Below are 25,625 nucleotides of genomic sequence, written 5' to 3'. Positions count from 1 at the left end.
CCAAACGCGATTTGGAAAAAGTTTAATTTTTTAGTTTTTAAATAACAGTAATGTTATACATTATATTATTATCATATTTTTATTATCTAATAATAATAAATATGATACATCTTATATAATAAGATTAAAATATTGAAATGATGGTATGATGTATAAAATTTTTCTTTAAAAATATTTTAGAGATTTGCAAGGAAAAATCTTTGGAAATGTGCAAGACTTGTGAAAAACAATTTGTTTGTTTATAAGTTCTAATAGAAAATTTTTATTTATAAGTTGGTATGGAAAACATACTTAATAAAGTATTTACATAACATAACTTAATTTGAAAGATAAATTTTAAAATTTAAATATTATGAATTAAATTTTATCATTTAGATAATGTAAATTGTATACTTTATGTACCGACTTGAGATAAAATAATTCATTAATTTAACATGAGAGACATTCATTATTTAGATGGGCAATTGGTCAATTCTTTCAATTATGGATCTAAGAATCTTTAAAATATACCATTTTAGCCTTTGTTCCATATGACTTAGTTCATGTGAATAAGATCGAACTCAAGCCGAATTCTATAATTCTCATGCCATAATATGTCAAAACTGTAGATTCTCTTATAAGAATATTTATAGTCAATTTTTTGTTTTTATTAATAAAATTGATTAAAGATTTATCGCTAATTATTGAGATCAATCTTGATTGATAGTTTGATTTCAAATCTATCTCCAACGATAAGAAATACTATTTATTATAATAGACTCATATATGATTTAAATAATAAGATGATATAAGATAGTTTTAAATAAAAAGATAAATAAAATATTTTTAAAATATTATTATTTTAAAAATTAAAAAAATTAAATTATTTATTATATTTTGTATTAAAATTTTAAAAAATTATGATAATGAGATGAATTAAAACATGTTCATTACCAAACAGGGACACCAACCCACAATAATTCACCCATAAAAAAAAATGCTCGAAGTGTGCATGAAATGATGGGGAAGGGGATCATAGAATATACAATGAACTAGATTATAAACTGCAAAGGTTGCCCAGGGCATGCATCCAAAAAAATAAAAAATAAAAACCCATAAAAGGAGAGCCGTTGAACATGGCGAGATTGTACTCCTAAATTTTCCTAGGCCACTGGACCCAATCAAAGTATATAATTGGAAGTATTTTTGTGTTTTTCATTTTAAGTATGTAATGGGCATGCTGACTGGACATACGCAGTCCCAGCTGGAGCCAATCAGTAAACGAGCTGTAAAAGCCCATATGAGGCCGTACACAATTTTCTCTACACTGTAAAGTGACGTAAACCACTCTCTCTCTCTCTCTAATCCTTGTTTGTTTTCAAGGAAAGGGGGAAATTAAAGAAAATTAAATTAAATAACAGTACTATTTACTAAAAAAACCCAATTAATTACCACTAAAATATTAAATTTATTTAATTTTTATTTTAAATTGAAAAGGGAACAGCTGGAAGAGACATACAGGTTGTGGAGTGGTAACTATAAAGAGCATCAACTCCCACACCCTAACTCCCCCTTTTCCTCTCTCTCCCTCTCTCTCTCTTCCACCACCAAACCTCACCACCCACCAAAGTCCATCAATGGAACCACCACCACCGGCTGTTTCTCTATCTAACGCCGCCACCAACACCATATCCCCTCACCTCGCCTACCCAGATTCCCTAGACTCTTCCCCTCGCTCCCGCAACACCGATTCTTGGGATGATACTCTTCCCACTAACAACGCCCCCACCTCCGCCAAGCTCCGCCTCATGTGTAGTTACGGCGGCCACATCGTCCCTCGCCCGCATGATAAGTCGCTCTGTTACGTCGGCGGTGACACCCGCATCGTCGTCGTCGACCGCCACACCTCCCTGTCGGACCTCTCGTCTCGCCTCTCCAAGACCCTCCTCAATAACCGCCCCTTCACCCTCAAATACCAGCTCCCGAACGAGGACCTCGACTCCCTCATCTCTGTCACCACCGATGAAGACCTTGATAACATGATCGACGAGTACGATCGCATTTCCTCCAATTCTATCAAGCCCTCTCGCCTTCGCCTCTTCCTCTTCCCCCTCAAGCCAGATTCCTCGCAATCTATCGGTCCGATTCTTGAAAACTCCGCCAAGTCCGAGGACTGGTTCTTGAACGCTCTGAACGCGGCCGGCTTGCTTAATCGAGGGTTTTCCGACCCCGCCTCGGTCAATTGCTTGCTGGGTCTGGACGATGATAGCGTTGGTGGCAATAACCTGGACTCCGGCGGTGCTAGAGATTTGGAGGCTGCTCAGCCCGGATCGTTTGGGAACGGTAAGAGTGCGAAGCAGGGCCAGGATGTTCACTCTGTGCCGGATTCACCCATGCTTGAAACGACATCGTCTTTCGGGTCCACTTCTTCGTCGCCTTCGCTCGCGAACTTGCCGCCGATTCGGGTCCACGTGGAGGATGGAGGTGGTAGTGTTGGTGGAGGGGGGAGGGTGATGGATCAGAAGGTTGGGATAGAGGAGCAGTTTGCTCAGATTAGTGTTTCTTCAGGGCCCAAGCAAGATGAGGGGTTTTCCGTTATTTCCTCCCCGCCTCCTATGCCGGTGAATATGGCGGTTGCACCTGCTATGTCGGTTAGTTCTGGGATGGTCGTCGGTGAGTACCCCAATCGGGTTATTTCGGATGACGAAAGATCGGACCACGGTGTGCCGGTTGGGTATCGGAGAGTGCCAGCTGCTCACCCTCAGTCACAGCCTCACACTCTGCCCCCACAATCCCAGCCGAAGTCAAGTGGTGGCCTTGATTTACCTTCCCCCGATTCAGTTTCAAGGTACCTTTTCGACTAATTATACTTTAAAATCTCTTTCCAAATATATATGAATAGCAAAAATGATAATCCCGTGAAATATAAATTAGCGGCTGGATTAACCAACGGTAAAGTTATGATTAATCGTACCATCTTGATCCATCCAGTCCATGTTACTGCTGTAGTCTTCAAAGAAATTGTCGATTTTGCATGAATATATAAAACTATTTGTAACTACTGTGCAATGGATCGCACAAGCTCATTAAATCACAAAGCCAATCGATTATGAGAATATCAATTTGATTAGACTGTTTTGTTTCTTATGGAGGAATGATCAAATCCTGAATTAGGTTTACTTGTCTGTTTTAATTTTACAGTGATAGCAGTATTACCAATCCGTTGTCTCGCCTAAAACCTGTTTATCAAGATTCAGTGGTTCAAATTCCCTCTGGAAACTTGAGGGTTCCTGCGAACCCTGTGGATCCAAAGTTTAATATCTCTGACCCTAACACTCGAGTCCAGATGCAACCACAGGTTCCAGATTCTGCTTATGTATTGCAATCCCAATTTGATCAACAACAGATGTTACTACAGCAAACACAGCACCAACAACACCAACAGCAGCAATTCATGCAGGGCACACATTATGTCCACCACACCCCCACTGGGGTTATGCCAATCCCAGCATACTACCCTGTCTATCCTTCCCAACAACAGCACCATCATCCCCAGCATAATCCACTTGATCAGCAGTACTCGGTATACTATGTGCCCTCAAGGCAGGCCCAAGCGTACAACTTGTCTGTGCAGCAATCTAATATCAGTGAAGCTGCCACTGGTGTCCCTTCTAGCCGCCCTCAAACACCTCCCACTGCTGCAATGGCCCCTCCTTCAGTTTACAATCCCACAAGGAATGCCACTATGGCAAAGCCTGAAATGGCTGCCGGTGCTTACAGAACAGCGACCACAGGTGCTCCCCAACTAGTTCAAGTTCCTTCTAATCAGCATCAGCAACAATATCTTGGTTACTCTCAAATTCATCACCCATCCCAATCAATGGCCCCTACTTCAGCTGCAGCGGGTAATTATGCTTATGACTTTGCTGCTGATCCTGCTCATGGCCAGATATACTATACTCAGCCGCTGGCACCAACAATGCATTCTCAATACCAGACCATGTCACCAGCCACTGCTGGTGTGTTGCCCGAAACTTCTGGTCAGCTTCCCACCGACAACAGCAAGCAGCAGATAAGAACTTCGCAGCCATTATAAATCATTTCAGGAAGAAGAAACAATTTTGAGGGAACGGGTTTGGTTTGTCTCTTAAGTTTCTGTTTTAGCGTCTGTTTTGTTTGGTTTGTGATATGTATTTTGTGATAGATAATAATGAGTATTGAACTGTATTTTTATCTTCTTATATGTCATATTGTTGTTACTGTCATAGGAAATGAAAGTGGTCTGAGGCTATACTGTAAAAGCTCAAACTCATGTATTGTGTGCTTGTGCAGTTCATATATTGGTTAAGAAAATAAATGGTATATAGGTCACAAAGAGTTTATGGCTATATGTCTATTTCGGGTTTGTGATTCAGGATTAATGATGCAAATATGAAAGAAGAATAATCTGTCGGTGGGCGCATATTTTCTTATATGATTTTAATTTGTTTGTCCACATTATTTCCTGTTGCCATCTGATCTATGAAAGACCACAACTCGATTCCATTACTTCTTGGTCTGCACAAGATTGACATTCTTCTTATGGATTCAGTAAACACGATCATTTTGACTCGGGGCATACTCTTTGTTGCCACCTCAATTGACATCAGATTCGATTGCTAATTGTTTGGTTTGCTTTGCATTGGTAATGCAGTGTTGTTAAACGAAAATGTCCCCAACTAAATTCTTATGAATGAATACTTGAACTTCTCCAATGCTTCTTGTTTTTCCAGGTACTGCATTCTATTTTTTTTATACTTTTTATTTTTTATTTTATATTTTATTTTAATTTGGGAGAGAGTGATACATTGTGATTTGGGTGAGTGCTAAAATGGGTAGAGTTTAGCTTTTAGGGAATGATTGTAATTCGGGTAATAATTTGATATGGTTTGTGTATTTTTCCCTAACATTATTCTCCCTTTACTCCTTGTGAGGGCCTATGCACTCCCGGATTAGTTGGGATGTTCTTCCTGGACACTTGGTGCGAATAAAAAAAAATTATTCTCTTCCCATTCTTGGTCATCCGAACTTCATATTTTTGTGAAACACTACCCTTCAGGAAAAAAAACAAAAAAAAAACTGATTCTTATGCCTTATATCTGTGTTTATGTATTTTTTTACACCTTTTACATCAAGCATCTCACGTCTTCGAGTAACCGTCATCCCTAACACAGGTTTTGAGTTCAACTTTCACCATCTTTTCTTTCCAATTTGCCTTGTCACTGTACCTTATACGACTATCCTGATAATTTTTTAGTAAAGATTTAAGTTGTGGTCCATACTATGTCGTTCGCAAAACCAAATCTGATGCAGATATTCAGTCAAGTGTCTTTAGATGGTGCAATGAAGATTCTTTTGGGGAACACAGTCACAAGTCCCTTTGCTGCAAAGGAAAATAACAGATTAGTACAAAATATCGAAAGCACAATATCGGCTCACTCAGACTTCTCGTCACTTAGTGTTCAATTGACAGTACCTAGATTCTGTGATCTACCATCCTAAGTTTGCATTTAATCAGATTTTTAACTCTGCATAAAGTGTACGAGGTTTGTCTTTAGTTTTCGGGATGGGAGGAACTGAGGGAGTGTTTGTGAATTGTGTTTCCACAACACGTGGTTCAGCATCTTTTATTTGCCTATAAGGATTCTGGGTGGCTGCTTATCTTGATATTCATAGTTTTTTAATCGGAAAATGCTAAAAGGACGATGGGTTGGACTGATAAAATCAACAGTAATATTATATATAGTTATTGAATGTGCAAGTATTATACAATCATTTTAAAAAAGAGTAGGATCTATTATATTATTATTATTTTGTAGATTTTATATTTATTCATTTTTTTTAAAATGATTAGATGACATTTACACATTCGACTGTAACTATCATTTCTGTAACATATGTATTTCTGTTGTTTTTTTCCTTAAAAGGACCCTTTTTAATCATCTTGACTCTGATCCACGCCATTGCTGCCTCACTTTAGTCTTTAGGGAGGACAAGTCACTATTTTTGACAGAATCCACCTGGCCAATTAATCAACACTTTTTTTTTTTTTTTAAATTAATTTTGGAGGTACCTCGTTATTTTTACCACTTAATAATTTAACACTTGCATTGCATGTGGCTCAAGCTCCCACACAAAAGTGCGTCATCCATCCCCTCTCCTTTGTTATGTTTATATAGCCATATAGCCATATGCATAGGGTTAAGTTATCTTCAAACTAAGTTGTTGGCTTCGCCAACTTGTGTGGCTAAAACGCCAATTTTGCTATGTGTTCCTTCAAATTACTGCCAGTGATTCTGACTGTCTGATTCTAGTTATCTGATTATTTTTTAATTTTTCCTAATCGAGAATCTAGGAAAAAAGAATGTGAAGATCTTCTTCAATGACTTCAGAACAAATGAATGCAGTACCGCTTTCACAGATGTGGGTCACAACAACATTCAACAAGTCTACTAATTGAATTTCATAAATGCTAAATCCAACTGCTGTTGTAGCGTCCCCTCCTTAGCCAAATTAATGGATAAGGGCCCCCGAGTCCAATTTATTGATCTCTTTGTCCATTTATTTTTACTTCATATTGTATGCATTTATTTTCTTATTGTAATTGCTTTTTTAATTTCAACGCATGTTTTGTTGAAAAAGAAAAAAAAAAGGGGGTGGGGTTGTCGGCTTCCATATATTGTGTCCTTTTAAAGATGATTTTGAGGGTTTCGTTGCTTGGTGATGGACTTGAACCCACATCTGAAAACCCTACATTTTAGCTGGAGGGAGAGAGGCTGTGCTACTTTGATCAGCTAGGCAGCCTAGGCTATTGGCATGGCTTCAAGATTTTCAATTTTTCTATTTCTATACAGCGACCGTGTCATGGACGTACCCATCCCTAATGAGGAGTCGAGGACCACAGCACATAGGCATCCCGGATGACAAACCATATCACCAAATGCACCGAAGCGTATATAAGGGCCCACCAAAGCTCATAGCATGCTTGAACAGGAATACACTTTGTTAGTGTTTGAGAAAATATAGAATAAACAGTATGTGCATTCGTGTCTTCTGAACTTAAGGATTAGCCATCAAATTGCGGATAAGAAAATATGAAAATTGAGGTTTGGCAATCAAAATTGGGGATGGGAAAATAATGTCTAAAGATTAAAAAAACAGTTATTAAACAACATTTATCTCAAACACTCTAACAGAATGATCAGCACCACAAGAAGCAAGCTGCATGCTCCTGGAATCTTCCCTCTTAGTATTTTTCCATGCTAGACGATTTACTGCAGAGACATGGCACATGAACGGATCGAGTTGCACAACAGAAGCAGTAGCTACACCTGCTGCTGCAATGCTACCATCATCGGTTCTTTTGACAGAGAGACTCCACAGTTCAATCAGTCCACTTTCCATTCCAACTGCTAGGAACCCATCGTTTCCCTGGCGACCAAAACCAAACCAAGATAATGCTGTGACACTACTATTGAATTGCGGCAAAGTTAGAAGCTGCCTAACAGAAGATCCCTTATCAACCGCCCAAATCTTCACTGTCTTGTCCCGTGAACCCGTAGCAAATTCGTGACCATGTGGATTCCATGAGCACGACCAGATGATTCTTTTGTGTGCCTCCTGCCTTGCTACAAGTTGATAACTAACTTCGTTGTTGCCTAACCAGAGATATCAAATAAGCCAAGTGATTATGAATTGCTGTAAAATTCCAGCAAATATCAATAATTTCTTTTAATTCCACTTCCAAAGAATAAATCATTTGTCATTTTTTGTTTATTGCTCAATGATGACCAAAAAAATTACATTCCAGGAGAACCAAAGGAGGTAATGGTAAAGCTGCTGTGGAAAAGACAGAAAATTGTATGTCTGCCAAGAGGATGAGAACATTGAGAAGTGGCAGCAATGCATATGAATGCCAAAAGAAAAAAGGCAGTGATGGTCATGGTCCTGCTTCCTTAAGTGATTATTAGATTCTTCACCTTCATGACAGTGTACTAGAAGCAAAAAACCAAAAATTGAAGCTTGTACAGAAATTCTCATTATCTTTTACACTTTTCCCTATATCTCTGGTAACACCGAAAATTAAACACAGAAACCCTTATGTATAATCTTACAATGAATAACATCCACAAACAGACACAGCATGCTATTTAAGCCTTTTGGGAATCTTATCTTAATATGGTGAAAATTAGAAAACACAACTGTGATACTCCATATTGACTGATAAGTGATAAGGGTAGGGGTGTATGAAATCCCACATTACTTGGGAAGTAGAAGTTCTTCCTCTTTATAATTGTTTCAAGGGGGCCATCATTGACTAGTTCTTTTGGAGTACAGGCCCAGATGTGGCTTAGGCCTTCCTTGAGGCGTAACAACAACTTCGTTGTTTACTTCAGAAAGTGTTACTACTGCTGTAAGAAACTTAGCAAAGCCCAAGCCACGTCTAGGCTTATCCCTCAAAAGGACTAGTCAAGGCTATATTTTGAGTTCCCTGAATCATTATGAATGGCAATATTTTTTCCCTTAATATGGTGAAAAAATTAGAAGAAAACTTCATTGTTTACTTCAGACAATTTCATTGTTTATTTCAGAAAGTCTTACTAGTGATGCAACAATGCCATATCTGGGCTAACCCCAAAAAGGACTAGTAAAATTTACACTTGGAAGTTCCTTGGAATCATCATAAAGGCCAATATTTTTCCCTTCCAAGCAACGTGGAATCCCATCTTCCACCTTCTATACTCAATCCAGAGTATTCCAAATGTGAAAATGCAAACCCTAGAAGCAGCGAGCATACTCTAAGGGACAAAGTGAGTATTCAGGTACCTGTTCTTTTGATAGTGAAAACAGAAAACTGGCGATCCCTTGACACAGCCAAAAGCATGTTGTCGTCATGTGAGAATTCCATCTGTGTCACAGTTAAACTGTGTGACTGCATATGACCAACAGCCTTCCATGAACCCACTTGCCACAACCATATTTCTGCTACCATTGCGGATTGGGCCTGCAGAGAATTGACACAAGCAATAATGTACTACATGAAAATACAACACTAGAACAATCATATATCCAAGTCAGTTTTGAAATGTATTTCTAAAACCCACACATGTACTAGCAACAGAGTTACCAGGACACAATATACCTTACCTTGCATGACGAAGCAACAAGTTTCCCCTCATGGTCACAGCACAAAGAAAACAACTCATTTCCATGACCATAAAGTTTGTGTGATTCTGGCCAGAGTGTATGCCATGCCAGTTGATCCTCAATTGGGGGTTCGGTCAACACAGCTGGAACCGCATCGGGAATAGTTTCAAGGGAGTCAAGACCATCATTCCCACTTCTATATGGGGTCTCATGTGTGGCTGCATATAAAATGGCCTATTAGATCATTCCTAACTTGTAGGAAAGTGATTCATTTACCTTACAACTTAGATTTTGACATAAAACATGAATCATGAGAGCTTTCAATACGAGAAAAAAGGATTTGCAATGATGAGAACAACCTGTTAACCTTTCAATGGCAAGAAAGCTAGAACAAGAAAACCACGAGAATTTATTTCATTTACTTAGCCCTAGGGGTGGGCCGTGGGCCACTGGCCTGTTCACCACCAATATCCAGCCCCAGCCTGGCTGGGGCAAGGGCTTCCATCCACAAACAAACAGCATGCAGGTGGATGCTAGCACGCATGGGGCTGCTGGGGGACTGGGTGCAAGCCCGCCCGAGGTTTCCCACGTCCGGCTTGGCCCTATATATATATTAAAGAAAAAATTTAATAAAACAATGCCATTTTGGTGTTTTACTTTAGTATATAAGGGAAAATCACAAAACCCTAAATCATATTCTAATTTCTTCTCTCCCTCCCTCCGCGGTTCGATGTCTACCTCCCCTTCTCTCTTCTTCTGTTCTTCACCTCCTCTGTCGCCGCTCCAACCCTGCAGCAGGCAGAAGTTGTCTTCTCCTCCTCCTCTTCTCCTTCTTCCTCTTCTCTTCTCTTCTCTTCTTCTCCTCCTCCTCCTCCACTTTTTCTTCTTCAAGGTTGTGAGACACCCATAAGCCATGGCGTTGGCCATGGGTTTGAGGCCATGAATGGCTGTGGTTTTGCAAAGAGACCCACGGCCAGTCGTGGCCATGATTCTTTTCTCAGACCCACGGCCATGCCATAGTTTTGCCACTTGTGTCATTGTGAATTTTTTTTAAGTTGATATTTTTTGGATCTGTTTGTCTATTTGTTGTTGGATGATGGATATGTGGATTTTAGGGATAGATCTGCAGATTTGGTGAAAAATTTGGGTTGTTTGGTAGATTCCAGCTGTGGCCCATGCGGGTAGCACCCCTACTTAGCCCACTGTTTTGTTTTTGTTTTTCCTGGGGGGAACAGTGAGTGAGATAGGGACAAAAAACTAAATGTGTGCGCTAAAGGTTTACTGGTTGGCCTCCATAATAAGGATAATATTTTTGACACTGAATATTTCATTTGGATAGCTGACTACACTTGTTCCCATCTCAGAGTATATGATGTCATTGCCAAGTAAATCCAGCTGTGATCATCTTGGATAGAAAGCAGAAAATGAGGCCAAACATGCCATGTGACTTGTACTAAGTTGAAGACCAAAGCAAAAGTGAGACCGAACCCAAGGGTACCTTTGAGATACCGAAGAATGAATCAAAACACTTGGTGCAGGCTAGAATATAAAGAGGACGTTTGACATGCCTATTAAAATTAAAATTAAGCCGGTCTGATCAACATTTTAAATTCCCTTACATTCAGGGTAACTCTCATGTTGCTGGTGTGTGGAGAATGATTCCTTTAGGTTTCATGTGGTGCATTTGGGTTGAAAGGAATGGTAGAAGCTTTGAAGACCGCGATTGTTATTTGGAAGAGCTTAGATGTTGCTTTTCCATACCTTATTCCTATGGGCTTCCGCTAATTGTGTTTAATGGGGTCAATTTCCATGACTTTATTTGTATCCATTACTAAATCCTCACTTGTAACTAGGTGTTGTTTTTTGTATATTCCTGTGTACTTAGGCTACGCCTATTTACTTGTTTTAGTACAACTTTTGTTTTAAGAAGTACTTGTTTCAATAAAACTTTATTTTACTTAAAAATGGGAAGAAACAACATTCATAACACTACAAATATGGAATCAATAAAAATATCAAATCAGAGGAGAGAGAGAGAGAGAGAGAGAGAGAGAGAGAGAGAGAGAGAGAGAGAGAGAGAGAGAGAGAGAGAGAGACTCACCCTGAAGATAAATAGGTTTTTGTGATAGCCCAAGAGCAGACATATTTGCACCCAAAATCTGAACATCTACCTGGATATCTTCAGAGAAACTAGAACTTTGTGAAGTAGCATGGTTCAAGGTCTTCAAAAAAGAAAATGGAGCTTCAAATACTCTGGCAACTTTCTCATCAGCTCCACTGACAAAACGATGGTTCCCCTTTCCTCTGATAATGGTCACACAATTAATATCATGACCATGAACCTGAGGGCGAGCAATTTCATGCCAAGAGTCCCCATCACTAGAAGCCTCATTTTTCCATGAAGCAAATATTCGAGATGTCTGCATGAAACAAATAATCATAATAATTTTAAGGCATCTGTCTATTCATCCAAAATATGTGAGGGAAAACAGTGTTATAGTCGGATTTATTTTCCTCTATTAACCACATCACAGATCCCAAACTTTTTTTTTTTTTAACCAAAATACATCTTAAGGTAACAAAAGTCCTGCTTTCAAACTAAACATTAAGACTTTCTTTGTTCCTCTGACTTGTCAACTTGACAGTAACAAAACGTCTAACTAACTTGTTTTATAAGGCCTATCACCCACCTAGAATTTGAACTCTATTCTCAAAAGGTACAATAAATTGTTCTCTAAAAACCATATTACAGCATACTCATGGGTCCCTTCAAAACAAGTGTCAACAAACTTCCCATGTAATTTCTCCCAAAGTTAAACACACTCTAGAAGCTCATCCCAAAACTCTAGATGCTAAATGGGGCAATCAAGGACCATGGCTAGGGGTGGCAAATCGTGTTAATGGGTTGTGTTCGTGTCATATCAGGTCGTGTATATTATACGATATGGGTCAACCCGAACACGACCCATAACGGGTGAGATTTCCAAACCCTCACAGGACCTATTAAAATAATGGATTGACACAATACGACCCGTTTTGACTAGTTATGAATTAATTAAAAATTTATTGATACGACACAACCCGTTTATGTAAATGAATTGAATTGACCCAAATAATTCATTTGATTTTATTAACATAATTTTACATAATTTTTTTTTTTTTTGAAAAGTAATAAGAATTTTACATAAAAGTTAAAATCACAATATCTCTAAAAAATATAAAACTAATTACATAAGTCCAAAACCACAATCCAAATAATAAAAACTCCAAAATTACAATCCCGATGAAGTGTGGGAGACGGTCGTGACTCGTGAGAACTAACTCAATTGAGAATTGAGAGAGTGAGGGTCTAAGAGAAAGTTAGGAAATACGAAATAGGGTTAGGGTATTTTTGTTTTGATATTAAAAAGGATATAATTGTAATTTTGAGTTAAAATCAAAATAAATAAATAAATAAAATAACGGGTCACTAACGGGTTAAGTGGTTTGACCCATTAGTGACCCGTTAATGATTCGTGTCTTAACGGGTCAACCCATTCTGACCTGAAACCATTAACATCAAACCCAAACCCGCTAATTTCATGTCGTGTTCGTGTCAAGTTAACGGTTCGTATCATATATTACCACCCCTAACCATGGCACAACCGAGAAATTTAGAATTGATTAAATCTAGAATTGCTAAATAAAAGGATCACTACTAAGCATTCACTTATGTAACTAGGAGAGGTGGTTTGAATATGGTCTTAGCCTTCAGCATTTTTTGTATGAAGTAACTGCTCTCAAGACTCTAACCTGTGCTTGGCAGCCTGAGACTTTTAAATGCTACAAATTTAAACAGCAATTTTAAAACCACTGATATGCATTGCCCACCTACCTTGTGACATTTACATTGTTAGTCATAGACCACTTGAAGACATTTTCACCTCATGATGAAATCAAATGCTTCCTAAACACCTTATTAATATTAACACCATGCGTACACTTTTCCACACTGAAACCACAGGGGTATCAATCATATTTTTCTCTTAGAGCATAGGATCATTTTCCAATCTCTTGTTACGTCTAAAAGAGATTTACAACTTTCAGGCAACAATTATAGAACACAACAACACAGCTTGTTGTAAATTCTTTAAAAAGGCCGAAAGTACCATGTATTAAAAACATTTGACATATTCAAAAAGAATGAAAAGTTCATGAAATCTTTTCTGTACTACCTTAATATATTACCTGGTCATGGCTGACTGACAGTATGTATTCACCAGATCTTGCCCACGCTACATCTGCCACAGCTGCAAAATGTCCAGACGGAACCTTTTGCGGTTGCCAATTATCTAGGTTCACCCCAACATTTTTCCAGAGGTGGAAGGATCCACCATATCCATGTGCTAAAATGGAATCTCCATTTGGGCTCCAATGGCCACCATAAAACCCTAAAGCACAATGACTTAATTCACCAACAGTAACAACATTCATCCAGATACCAGAAGTCCTTTCAGGTTGCCAGACCATCATTGTCTTGTCCATAGATGCAGATAAGATACTTTGAGGTTGATGGTAGTCAATTCCTTCTACAGATGCAGTTAAAGGGGGTTGCCACTCCACTGAATATACCCAATCTTCATGTCCAATTAGAAGAGATTCTAAAGATATTTGATACGAGGATGGGCCAGCTACAAACATAGGGCCTTCAATATAAGATGCTAGGCTTATTTCTTCGCTCCTGTATGCACCCTGAGTGCTGCCAAGAGAACTCCGTAGAGCCAGTTTCCATATGCGTATGCCTTTGTCCTGAGACGAACTTACTAGTAGAATACTTTTTGCTTCATCCTTGGTGCATATAGGTAATGAGAAGTCCAGACTTCGGATCCAATCCGTGTGCCCTTTTAATTCACAAGCATGAAGAAACTGGGGGTATGTACCAAAGAAAAGGACCCAAAATAAGTGACAGCCACAATGAAGACTGCATGGGAACTTTAAGGTGTAGATTCATAAGTCAGTGTTTCCATACCTTTCCAGTCCTCTCCCCACAGTATAGATGAATCTTGTTATCTAATCCTCCCATTGCTAGAACTAAATGCCCAGTATTTCCAGGCAATTCTGCTAATGAAAGTGCTACCATTGGTTTCAAACCAACAAAGAGAGATTCCAGACAAAGCAATTTGCAGTCACCTAAAAACAAGCATTTTTTTATCAAAATTTTGAAACAGAATTTAGTTGCTTCAGAATGAAGTGAAAGCAAACAAGCTGCTTAGAATTACACAATCCAGATAATTAAATATGAAAATTATCTTCAAATAAGACATGTTTGAAAGCCATATTAAACATTTTTTTAGTGGCACCAGGTATCTGGGAACAAAGCCCCAACTAACCTAGGGGTGCACAGGCTCTCGGCAAAGAGCTTCCCACAAGTGCACTTCGGGTAATTCAAGGGAAAAATCCTCTAGTACGATGGCCCTGGAAATTGTTTGCACCCAAAGGTTCAAACTTAAACCTGGAGGGAGCATACTATCAACACCAAGGCTCTTACCTCTTGAGCCAACCCCTAGGGGTTAAGCCACTTTGAACATAATCAGTGTTAAGTTTTTTTTTTTTTTTGTAATTATTGTTATTATTATTATTATTTTAATCTGGTGCTGATACCAAGTTGAATTGTAAAGAGGATGAAGAAGAAGAGAAGGAAGATACTATTTAGAAATGGTTTAGGGCTGTTTGCTACAGTCCCTTCACCAGAAAGCATTCATATATATTACTACAAACATACCAAGATAACATAACCTTAAGCTATAAAATACAACTCTAACAGTGGCCCAGACCATTATTAGCCAACATCCGGGCATAAAGAGCTTTTAGCATTATGGATCTAAGCTCATCCATTGTCTTCTTGCAATTTTCAAAGGTCCACCCATCAGATTCATTTCAAGTATAGGACTAAATAAGAAACCAAATGACCTCTAGTCCCAAACCAAAACTGAATGAAGTTTTTGGATGAGAGAGATCACCATTCCAATAAATAAAGCATACAAAGCACAACGATGTTCATATTAGCCTCTAGCACATGGCAGGATGCTTACTGTGTACTAGGGTACTATCATATAAGCCTGATAGTAACAATGCTATAGTTTATTCCGGTAATTTATAACTAACCTCCAGTAGTAGATGGAAACAACACTTCCCATACATGGATCGTACAGTCTGACGAAGTAGAGGCAAAGATTGCCTCGGTTTCAGAAACCATAATTCCAGTAATGCATGTGACGCCCTTCTTGTGTGATTGTGGTACTTGTAACACATACCTCCACTGTTAATTATTCATTATTAATTAATTAATGTTCAGTTAAAACTAGGAAAAATATAATCTAATTAATAGGACATCAAATGAATGAGTGATACTGGCAAGAAACTAAGTCGAAGAAGAGTTCACTAATTACTCAGTTGCACAAGTGATTACCTTTCTGTCAAGGAGACATAGTTCCCATAAGATAATGACACCATCAGCATCCCCAGAGAGCAGATAGTGCCTCTCTAACTGTTTAGCTGTAGATAAACGATAAAGGTCATTCCCAACCGAGAGAGATATCAACAATTAATACTTATTCCTAAGGTATTAATCATCCCGTCCGAAATACTTCTAAAAATATTCTTCCGTCCGCAACGCAATCTTCTGTTGAGAACACCGGAGTAGGGGGTTTAGTCCACGATCAAAAAGGAAAAAAATTTCAGAACTTTACTTTCTTTTATTTCTCTATTGTTTCTTAACCACCCAGAAAACCACTAATGTCAACTGTTAAGGTTCAGAAATTATATTATGCCATCTCAATCTGCATCAAGGTCATACTAGAAGACTAGGAAAAAAGCTAAAACAGGCACATCTAATTGCACCCAATATAAGAATTTACCTTTAAATGAAAATTTATTACTTGGAAGCCACTGAGTGCAGTTTACAGAGGCCTTGTGACCCGGAAGCGTGGTCAAGATTTGAGCAGTCTGCAAAAACGAAAAACAACAAAGAAAAAAAAGAAGAAGAAATAGCTCAGTTTGATAATATATATAATTAGCCAAGGGTGCGACTTAAACGCAATAAAGATAAATCCTTATAGCTCAGGGGGAAACCTTGGGGCAGAATATAGCTACAGCATTTTGGGCACCAAAGGCCACCAAATCACAGGCGCCCCACGACACGTTGTTCACTATTCTGTTGCATCCTGCTCCGATGAACAATCTCTTCACCTCAACCCCCCCATTCATTGACATGTTGAAATGAGAGAGAGAGAGAGAGAGAGAGAGAGAGAGAGAGAGGGAGAGCAGAGCAGACGTTTTATCAGAAGGCGGCCAACTGTGAATTCCGAAGGCCACCCGGGGTCGAGAAAGAGAGAGAAGAAGAAGACGGTTGTAGAAGTGGGCCGAGTGGCCCAGTTCTAAGCGGTCAAGCAGTATAAGCATAGAATGGGCTGGGCCTCAAATGTAGGCCTGAAATCATATTCAATTTCTGAAAGTAGCAAGGTTGCAGCTCCCTCCAATATCAATATTGCAAATTGGTTGATTTTGATTTTTAGTAAGGTGGATCGGAATCTCTCAATTAGGATGATTCCAAAGTTCTTTAATTATATACATATCCTCTTCTAAAATTAATTCTATATTTCTTGTTTGTGAAAAAAAATAATAATAGGGTAAGGCCATGGATAAAAAATTATAAAATGTAAGGCTGAGGTGGAAATCAATTAATTTATTGAAAAGAATTTATAATGGATTAAAGATATTGAGAAAGCCTGAGAGACGACAAATCGGATTCTTCGCTTTTATTAATTTACATCATACATTCCTACTAATTGTAGGAAGAAAATTCTACAAACTGTATTCTCATTTTATTTTTATTTCACTATGATGGGGTGATATATATGCCACGTCAATTTTTGAGTTTTTTTTTTTTTTAAATAGAAAAAAATTATCCAAGATTGATCAAAAGTGTTACATTTTATATAGTGAAATTGGAGTGTGGTTTGTAGGAGTAATCCAAGGGTGATCAAAGGTGTTCGTGTTACTGTTGCGAGGAAGAAGGCAAATTAGAAAGAACAATGTGTCTTCTGAAGTTTCATTTATAGCGATAGTGATCATAATAGCATCCTGGCCCAAGCTCTGGGGGGAAGGTGAGGGGGCGTAGTGGGAAGTGGGGTTTCGACCAGATCTCTGTTCCTCCACAAGTGGCAGTACTGTTAACCAAGAAAAAGAAATCGTTTAGAATGCCCAGAAACAAATATCTAGCAGAATGGTATTGCTGGCTTTTTGTCTAGATCAGTAAATAATTGCAATAATGGTAAAAATGGAGCTCCCAATCCCACATCGGTAATCAACAATCGTCTTTCCGTGATGATATGTACTTAGCCGTTAAAAGACATGTGCCTTGTCCTAAACCAGACCACCAGTACTGGTGCTAACATTGCTGATATTGTCCTTTCACTGCAGACATGAAGCATCATTTACAGAAATTGATGGAATTTTAAGCCAATCGGTACGGGGTATCACATTCATAGTCGGTCGTTATCCAGCATTGGTTACTGCTTACTTGCCCCCGGTCACCCTGGGAGACCAGCCTGAGAAGTCTGAAGCTTTGTAGCAATGTCGGGTAGCAGAATCCAAAACTACTTTTAATGGATCAATTTGGCCATCCCTTGTTCCTCTTATGTTTTTGCATGTTGATAGTAGCAGAAGAAGATTTGCATGTTGATAGTAGCAGAAGAAGATAAGCCTCATTCAATAATACATAATGGAGGACAATTTCTTGTCTTCAGTATGCACTTCATTAGCCCCCACTGGCAGTTGCTTTTCTGCTTCAACGTTCTGTTGGTTTTAGCCCTAACATTCTATAAATAGGCACCTCCATTGACTGCAAATCGGCACACCATATCAATCTTGCCTAAGTTGTCCTGTCCAATATTCCAATGGATTCAAAAACATCAGGCTTTCCTCTCAACTCTTCAAATCTTCACTCAGTTCATTTCCATGCCAAGGAGGATAATGATATCATTGATCTGGGTCTTAGTCTCAGAACTCTGCAACCTGAAGCTTATCATCCCTCCGGACAATGTATGCCCTTCCTTTGTGATTGGGTTTTTCTTCTTGTTGTTTATATGGTTGTCACTAGCTTTAAACCATTTCTAGTTTAGAATATGACTGTTCAATTCAATTGATTAACCATGTGTAGAAAATACCACTATTACTAACCATGGTGCTAATTTGAAACAAGAACAAATAGGCTCGCATGGGACGTTGCAATGTGCTAATAAATCATTGAGAAATGTTTGATTCACAATACACACATACATTATGTGTGTAAAGCTCAATGTTGTAGGACAGATTTTAAAGTTTTTTTTTTTTTTTTAAATGTAAAGCATTTGATATAACAAATCAAACTATGTCAGTTTGTAAGGTAGTTTTTTGTAGTTCTCTTTGTAGATCTAGTATTCTCAAATCATTTGTGATACTATAGGTAAAGTTATGCTTTCATAAAATGCTTGAGAGGCAAATTATTTTTGAGTCTGTTTAGTAACATCAGTTGCAATGTACTAACTATAGCCGTATGGATCAGTGTTAAGCCTTGAGGCATATGATGAGCTCATAGATTGGCCTCAGGCCAACCTGAACTTGAAAAGCTCAAACACCATCCACTCAAGAAGTACCCCAGAAGATTGTGACGAAGAGTCGGAGGGAGTCCAAAGCAAAGAGAGGTGGGCTTATGTGAAGGTTAACATGGATGGTGTTATTGTCGGCCGGAAAGTGTGCATTCTTGATCATGGTGGCTACTCTAACCTCACACGTCAGCTGGATGACATGTTTGGTAGGTAACAGCAATATTGTTAGAAGATTGAGCATGATGCATTTTGGAAGTAACCTTTGAATAATTCGTTCAATATTTCAGGTACAAAGTTGCCATCCGGGTTAAGGTTGTTCGAGGATGGATCAGAATTCACACTTCTTTATAAAGACACAGGAGAGAATTGGAGGGCTGTTGGCGATGTGCCATGGAAGTAGGTTCTTTAAGGCTATAATCTTATACTTTTAGAATTGGCATTTTCTTGTTCTTTCTTGGACCAGAAAATAAAGTGCACAAAAGTATTAGAACCGTTGTGTTGATCTTGTTTTTTTCACTTGCAACAGGGAGTTTGTGGAGTATGTGAAGCGGCTGAGGATTGCACGAAAGAATGCAGTTCTTGTTCCTGGTTCATCAAAATTTGCCTAAATTTTCTTTACCTCCTAGCCCCCCTCCCCCTTCTCCCTCTCATGTTTTAAGCGTCTCTGACTTAGAAGTAAAGTCAAGGAGGCAACCTTGTAAGAAAACGCCTTTGAAAATCTAACTTTCAGGTAAGTTGCATACATGGTCCTGATGAGTTCTTTTTGGGATCAGACTTTCCATTACTTAAGAAATGATACCTCTAAATAGAATTCCATAAAAACAAGACTCTGAGAAACTGTTGAAAACCTGTATATGTACAATCAAAAAGCAATGAGGGCTTCACATCGACAAGACATGCAGCCATTATGCAGCATATAACAAACTGATAATGTGGACGTAGATAAAGTCATAAAACTAACCGGAGCGGAGAACATGGGCGTTAATTAGGGAATGACTTGCTCATTAATAGAAAATATATATATATATATATATATATATATATATAAGGGATGGCTTGACTGCAAAAAAGAGAAACATGCATCAGAAAGTTCTCACGACTCTCTTACAGCTCTTTCTCATGCGTTTTACCGAGTCCATAAAATTAGCACAGAAAAAACCTTTGCCCCCACATATCATGAAGAAATTTCTCGAAGTGTCACTATAATGGACTTGCTCCCTCCAAGAAGGAAGGAAGAAAGAAAGAAAAAAACATTACTTAAAAGCCTTACTATCTGTCGCGCAAATGCTTGTCTGCAAAACAAGCCAAGCCTTTTAATCCATAGCAAACCACGAAAACATAAATATTCACAATACATGCTCAAATATTAACCATTTTTTATCCATGTTTTGGACATAAGCAATTCTGCATATGAGGGAGGTGAGAAACAAATGTTGCTGTACTCTGAAAATTACCAATCAATTCATATAGGCGGGCAACTGAATAAAGTCTAGACAGATCAACAATCAGATCATTCTCAACTTCCCAAACAAAAAATATTTAGCTAGTAGTGCCGAGTGTCAACCCATTATCATGTTAACCCTTATATAAGTTATATAAGTTAAGGGCACGCTTGGGTAACGAGATAGAGAGAAATCTATGAATTGTAGTAAAATGGTTTGTAAACAGTAGTGAAATAGTTTGAGTTATGATATTTTATGTAGTTTTCGAAAAAAAGAAAAACAAATGTTGAATAAAAAATTATTTAGTTAAAATATTATTAGAAGATATTTTTTAATATATATTTTTTATATTTGAAAAAATCAAATTATTTTTTATATTTTGTTTGAAAATTTGGAAAAGTTGTAATGGTTAGGTAATGATTAGATGAAAAAGTTAAAATTTTGAAATTGAAGTGTATGTTTGAGTGATGTTTAGATGTTGAAATATGATAAGATGAGATGAGACCATCTCAGATTCTCAACATCCAAACAACCCCTTAGACATGGTAAGTTTCTTCTCAAAACTAGGTATAAGTTTCTTCTCGTAGACATGGTAATGCTAATCATTGATTTGATATTCCAGCACTCTCAAATATATAGATCAAACTCTTTCATGTTTTAATTCCATATTTCATCCCCCATTGTACTGAAAACTTAAACCGACAAGAGATGGTGAGTTCGTCTTCTTGATCAAGAAGAGATGAGTATAATATTATCAGAACAGTCAAACAAGAAGAGATGAGCTGAATTTAATATTGAATTAATATTTCGACAAAAGATATACTGCTGTAGAAATTCTTGTGCGCCATGGAGCACTTTTGAGGAAACTTGAGGTTCCGCAGAGAAGGTCTTGAAAAGTTGGGTGGACTTCATAGTTTATTGACCAAATACTTGCTGGCAAGAAGCTCCGTCAAAGTCAAAAATACAAGCAGATTGATTAACAGATAAATCCAAAGAACAGCCAAGAGTCTTCTGGCAGATTGATTAATAGATTGGGGTCCACTACCTATATTCGCGCCATGTTGTTGGGTAAGAAGAAAATCAACTCATTGTTAAATGCTTTTATCTTTGACATGAGGAGGAGAAAGCACTCAACATCGAAACAGATAAGTGGAAGAAAGTAAAAATAAGATTGAGAATAAAGATAGAATAACAAAAGATACGCGAAGATCGCTTGAAGTTGACGTGTATGGAGATCGCACGAAGTCGGAAAGAACTACATGTCAATTCAGACATGCAGTATGGGTAGAATCAGTACTAAATGGAAAGATTACAGAATAAGCACCAGATTGTGTCTAAACCATGTCTTTTGACCACCGGAAACAATGCCGGCAAAACAAAAACAAAAGAGCCAAAACCATGTTAAAGTTGGTCTTAGAATGTTATACCATGTTCCCTTTACGCTTTCATTAACATTGATCCATAATCTATATTCTCTTGCTGCCTCTTTTTCTCGCTCTCTCTTGCGTTAAAGGACATGGACTAGCTCCCAGATAATCCTGCATTGAAGTACATCTTCTGTGGGAGAATTCGATGATAAGATAAAGCAGGCCATCAATCCGGAAATTGAACAGATGAGTGGTATATAGTTTTTTCTGTACTCGATTGTTTCAGGATTTATTTGACAGAGTAGAGAGAAAGAAATAACAAACTAATTAACTTTGTGGACCTAGAAACAAGACACAATAGTTGCTCATTAAAAAATGGGAGAGGAAAACGCAAGAGGTCTGCAGTAAGACCAAGAAGAAGAAAAACACATTCTTTCAGAAATATACCAAACAGCCAGCTCATACAACCTAAGTTACAACCTTCCATGAAATGCCCTTCTAGCAGACCTATCTTCACCTAGCACCTATGCAATGACAATTGACAAAGCGAATCTTACAGAAATTGATCATTCTCACTTCCACCACTTCCATTCCGATATGGTTTCTTTCTTCTTCTTCCTTTTCAGTTGATCTTTAGGAAAATCCAGTTAACCCTGTCTATCTCCGTTAACTACACGGCAAGCTTAATCAATGACCAGATTCATAGTTTATTGGATTTCTCAATCAGTAGACATGGCAAGCCTGTCTAAAGCATCATACACGTGCCTCATTGCCGGTCTCCTTTCCGGGCTGCTATGAACACAAGCCATTGCGATCTTGAGAACTGCAATAATCTGCTCTTCCTTATCTGCATCTGGAGCCAAATATGGATCCAAAACATCTGAAAGTGGCTTTTTTTCTTCAATGCAAAGCTGAATCCATTGAACAATATCCATGTCTGAGGTACCCAATTGAACTATCGGCAATCTTCCGGTAATCATTTCTAGTAGGATCACCCCATACGAATAAACATCCCACTTCTGGGAGGGTTTGACCACTTTAAGTGCCTCGGGGGCTTGATAATTAGATCCCATACTAGTACTTGAACTAATCGTAGTAACTTCTGAGGTTGCACTCTTTTGTTGTCTTTGATCTTGCAGTTTCTCGGCCGTCATTCGGTTAGATTGCAGGGTTGGGGACCCTCCAGCAATATTAGCAAGGCGCCCGAGTCCAAAATCAGAAATGTGTGGTTCCATGGTCTGTCCAAGCAATATATTGCTTGGCTTCAGGTCTCCATGTACATATTTTTTGGGGCTAAACTCATGAAGATACACCAAGCCTTTTGCAATTCCTTTCATAATTTTCAGCCGAATAGACCATGATAGTGGTGTAAATGATACAATTCCAGGTTTCCCTGAATTACCAATGCAATCAATTAAAAACAAAAGACAACACTAAAAACTTTTCATAAATCAAAATAAGGTAACTACCACAAAGAGAGTATATTAAAAGAAAACCTACTTCAAGCAAGAGGGCCCGGTAAAACATACCATGAATTGCAGTAGCAAGGTTTCCATTGGGTATGTAATCATAGATGAGCAGTTTTTCATCAACAGACCAGTAATAGGCTCTGAGGGTTACAAGATTAGGATGCCTTAGCTTTCCAATTGCTTCTACTTCTGTCTGAAATTCCTTAAACCTTTGAGAACCTCCTTCACCTAATCTTCTCACAGCTAAGGTAAGCCCATCTTCAAGCACAACTTTGTACACAATTCCAATTCCACTCTTTCCTAAGACAAAAGCTGATGCCTTAAGAAGCTCATCCAAATCAAAAGCTACCTGTGTATCCAATGGCACAAGGTCATACTGCTCAACATTTTCTGATAACGTCTCTGATTCATCCTTCCTAAAGCACAAACACTCCTTCCTTCCTTTGCCACCCTTCTCAAAACCATAACCATTTTCTTCCTTACCCTTACCACATGCACAAACCCTCGTATAACAATACGAGAACAGCAACCCCACGAGGCAAATACCAATTACATCACTCACCACAATCGCAATTACAGCGCTCTTACTTAACCCTCTTGCTTTCTGGCTCTTTCCAGCACTATCATCAGGATTCTCTGGTACGTTATCCGGCAAAAATGGAATGGAGGAAGTGGGACTCGCACCAGGTGTATCTGAAGAACAAGGATTCTTCAATGGAGGGCCACAAAGCCCGGGATTCCCAATAAAAGCTGTTGGCCCTCTGTTCATTAGAGCACCATTTTGGGGTATAGGCCCACTCAAATTGTTATATGTAAGATCAATATAAACCTTCTCGGGAAGGTTTCCAAGGCTGGCTGGGATCGAACCAGAGAAATGATTGCGAGACAAATCGACGGTGCCTTGCAAGCTGGACAAATTTCCCAAGTCACTAGGAATGGAACCATTGAATTTATTGAATGAAAGATCAAGTTTTTCCAGAACAACCAAACCAGTTCCAAATCCTTCTGGCAGAGAACCAGTGAGATTATTTTGACTGAGATCAAGGGTTTTGAGTCTCTTGCATTGAATAATTGACCTGGGTAAAGACCCATTGAAGAAATTCTGAGATAAATCTAAGGTTTGGAGGTACCTGAGCTTCCCAATCTCACTTGGCACAGACCCAGATAAGGAATTCCCATACAATACCAAACTCTGTAACCCCTGAGCTTCAAAGAGCTCAACAGGCAAGCTTCCAAATAACTTATTATTCCTCAAATTTACATGGCGGAGCTGAGGGAGTACTCCAAGAGTAGAAGGAAGAAACCCATAAAGTTTCTTTTTTGGGATGCTAATAGACACAACTCGTTGTTCTTTGCAAGTAATCCCATTCCATGAACAAGGGCTCTCGTCAGAAGAGTTCCAGTTGCTCAGAGACCCTTCCGGGTCTACTGTAATGCACTGTTTGAATGACAAAAGGGCATAGCCCTCATCATTCAAAGAACTCACTAGACAATGAGAGTTGCAGAAAAGAAGAACAAATATAACCAAAGGAAACATAACCAGAAATAGAAAAAATGACCGTTGGAGGAAACCTAAATGATGGGATTCACAGGTTACCTTCCTGTAGGAGAAAACCAAGCGTTGAGAAAAGTTGGTAGAGAGAATGGAGGTCTGTCTCTCTGCGAGAGAGAGAGAGAGACGGGGAGAGAGAGAATGTGCGTGTGAAAGCTTAGACGGTGATGGAAAAGAGGGAGTGTTGAAGAATGGCAAAGGCTCTGCAAGCAATACCTCGGGAAGATAGAAAATTGAGAAAAAGTTGCTCTAATATCAAGTTCAAGCAATTTCGCGCGATATTTTGTTGGAAGTTTGCTGTCAATGTGGACTTTTACCATATCATGCGAACTATTTTTATTTTTTATTTCCAGTCTTTTCTGCTTTCGGCTAATCTACCATTCCTTTTTGTATAAAAGCATGACTTCGAGTCTTCGAGTACATAAAATGGAGAAAAATTCTAATTATTACTTTCATATTATATATAATTTTTTTTGATATATAGATGATAAATATAAAAACTTAATTAATTTAAAAAAATAAAAAATAAAAATAAATATGGTGTATGATATATAGAGATGATGAGTAGTAAAGATTTAAAATAAAATTTTAAAAAAAGTACATGAAAAATGAAATTTGCCATCTTTAATCAAGCATGAGCAGTTTTTCAAAAGAATAGATGAGTTTAAACTTATGCTGTAATTTAGGTCAAGATGGTAACTTTTTGAAGAAATAATAAAGAGTAGATAGATTAGTAGTGATTCTACTTAATCTCAAACTCTTCAATCATAACACTAATATGATTAAACTCATATCTCTATTAAAAATCAAATAAATAGAGAGAGACATGAAAAAACAAATTTAATGAGATGGAATTACAAATTTTTAGAAAAAATAATAATATTACATATAATCGTAAAGTGCATAAGTAATGTATAGTCACTTTAAAAAAGAATGGAGTCCATTATAAAAAATAATTCTTTTTATATGGGTCTCATATTTATTTATTTTTTTAAAAATGATTA

At 38.1% G+C, this 25,625-nt stretch overlaps 4 protein-coding genes across 4 annotated transcripts; 2 read left to right on the top strand and 2 right to left on the bottom strand.

Annotated features, from left to right (window-relative positions):
- Nucleotides 1–1,530: 1,530 nt before the first annotated feature.
- Nucleotides 1,531–4,367, top strand: LOC122308898. Its single transcript, XM_043122175.1, has 2 exons — nt 1,531–2,827; nt 3,181–4,367. Exons 1-2 carry the CDS (start codon nt 1,617–1,619, stop codon nt 4,073–4,075), a joined length of 2,106 nt encoding a protein of 701 aa, XP_042978109.1. The 5' UTR covers nt 1,531–1,616; the 3' UTR covers nt 4,076–4,367.
- A 2,772-nt stretch (nt 4,368–7,139) lies between these two features.
- LOC122308897 (elongator complex protein 2) lies at nt 7,140–16,520 on the bottom strand. The gene is made up of 10 exons (XM_043122174.1): nt 16,276–16,520; nt 16,062–16,149; nt 15,614–15,699; nt 15,310–15,463; nt 14,174–14,334; nt 13,393–14,070; nt 11,267–11,585; nt 9,166–9,383; nt 8,845–9,022; nt 7,140–7,676 (listed from the first exon to the last, which is right to left on the bottom strand). Exons 1-10 carry the CDS (start codon nt 16,414–16,416, stop codon nt 7,183–7,185), a joined length of 2,517 nt encoding a protein of 838 aa, XP_042978108.1. The 5' UTR covers nt 16,417–16,520; the 3' UTR covers nt 7,140–7,182.
- Nucleotides 16,521–17,593: 1,073 nt separating this feature from the next.
- On the top strand, nt 17,594–19,535 carry LOC122311916 (auxin-responsive protein IAA32-like). Its single transcript, XM_043126687.1, has 4 exons — nt 17,594–18,246; nt 18,749–18,997; nt 19,079–19,187; nt 19,318–19,535. Exons 1-4 carry the CDS (start codon nt 18,102–18,104, stop codon nt 19,397–19,399), a joined length of 585 nt encoding a protein of 194 aa, XP_042982621.1. The 5' UTR covers nt 17,594–18,101; the 3' UTR covers nt 19,400–19,535.
- Nucleotides 19,536–21,924: 2,389 nt separating this feature from the next.
- LOC122310992 (receptor protein kinase-like protein ZAR1) lies at nt 21,925–24,843 on the bottom strand. The gene is made up of 2 exons (XM_043125313.1): nt 23,130–24,843; nt 21,925–22,993 (listed from the first exon to the last, which is right to left on the bottom strand). The coding sequence occupies exons 1-2, from the start codon at nt 24,604–24,606 to the stop codon at nt 22,320–22,322; spliced, it is 2,151 nt and encodes a 716-aa protein (XP_042981247.1). The 5' UTR covers nt 24,607–24,843; the 3' UTR covers nt 21,925–22,319.
- Nucleotides 24,844–25,625: the final 782 nt, after the last annotated feature.

Source organism: Carya illinoinensis, chromosome 5 (assembly GCF_018687715.1).
Source record: "Carya illinoinensis cultivar Pawnee chromosome 5, C.illinoinensisPawnee_v1, whole genome shotgun sequence".
Taxonomy (NCBI): Eukaryota; Viridiplantae; Streptophyta; class Magnoliopsida; order Fagales; family Juglandaceae; genus Carya; species Carya illinoinensis.
Note: the sequence above shows the minus strand (reverse complement) of the source record. Positions and strands in the feature narration are given on the sequence as shown.

Coding starts and splice junctions, on each gene's coding strand:
- LOC122310992 (XM_043125313.1), bottom strand. CDS start 24,606: ATGTTTCCTTTGGTTATATTTGTTCTTCTTTTCTGCAACTCTCATTGT. Junction 22,994..23,129: donor CCTTGCTACTGCAATTCATG/GTATGTTTTACC, acceptor TTGGTAATTCAG/GGAAACCTGGAATTGTATCA.
- LOC122308898 (XM_043122175.1), top strand. CDS start 1,617: ATGGAACCACCACCACCGGCTGTTTCTCTATCTAACGCCGCCACCAAC. Junction 2,828..3,180: donor TCCCCCGATTCAGTTTCAAG/GTACCTTTTCGA, acceptor TTAATTTTACAG/TGATAGCAGTATTACCAATC.
- LOC122308897 (XM_043122174.1), bottom strand. CDS start 16,416: ATGTCAATGAATGGGGGGGTTGAGGTGAAGAGATTGTTCATCGGAGCA. Junction 14,335..15,309: donor GTTTCCATCTACTACTGGAG/GTTAGTTATAAA, acceptor GCTTGTTTTTAG/GTGACTGCAAATTGCTTTGT. Junction 7,677..8,844: donor TTTCACTATCAAAAGAACAG/GTACCTGAATAC, acceptor ATCTCTGGTTAG/GCAACAACGAAGTTAGTTAT.
- LOC122311916 (XM_043126687.1), top strand. CDS start 18,102: ATGGATTCAAAAACATCAGGCTTTCCTCTCAACTCTTCAAATCTTCAC. Junction 18,247..18,748: donor TTATCATCCCTCCGGACAAT/GTATGCCCTTCC, acceptor CGTATGGATCAG/TGTTAAGCCTTGAGGCATAT. Junction 19,188..19,317: donor GTTGGCGATGTGCCATGGAA/GTAGGTTCTTTA, acceptor CACTTGCAACAG/GGAGTTTGTGGAGTATGTGA.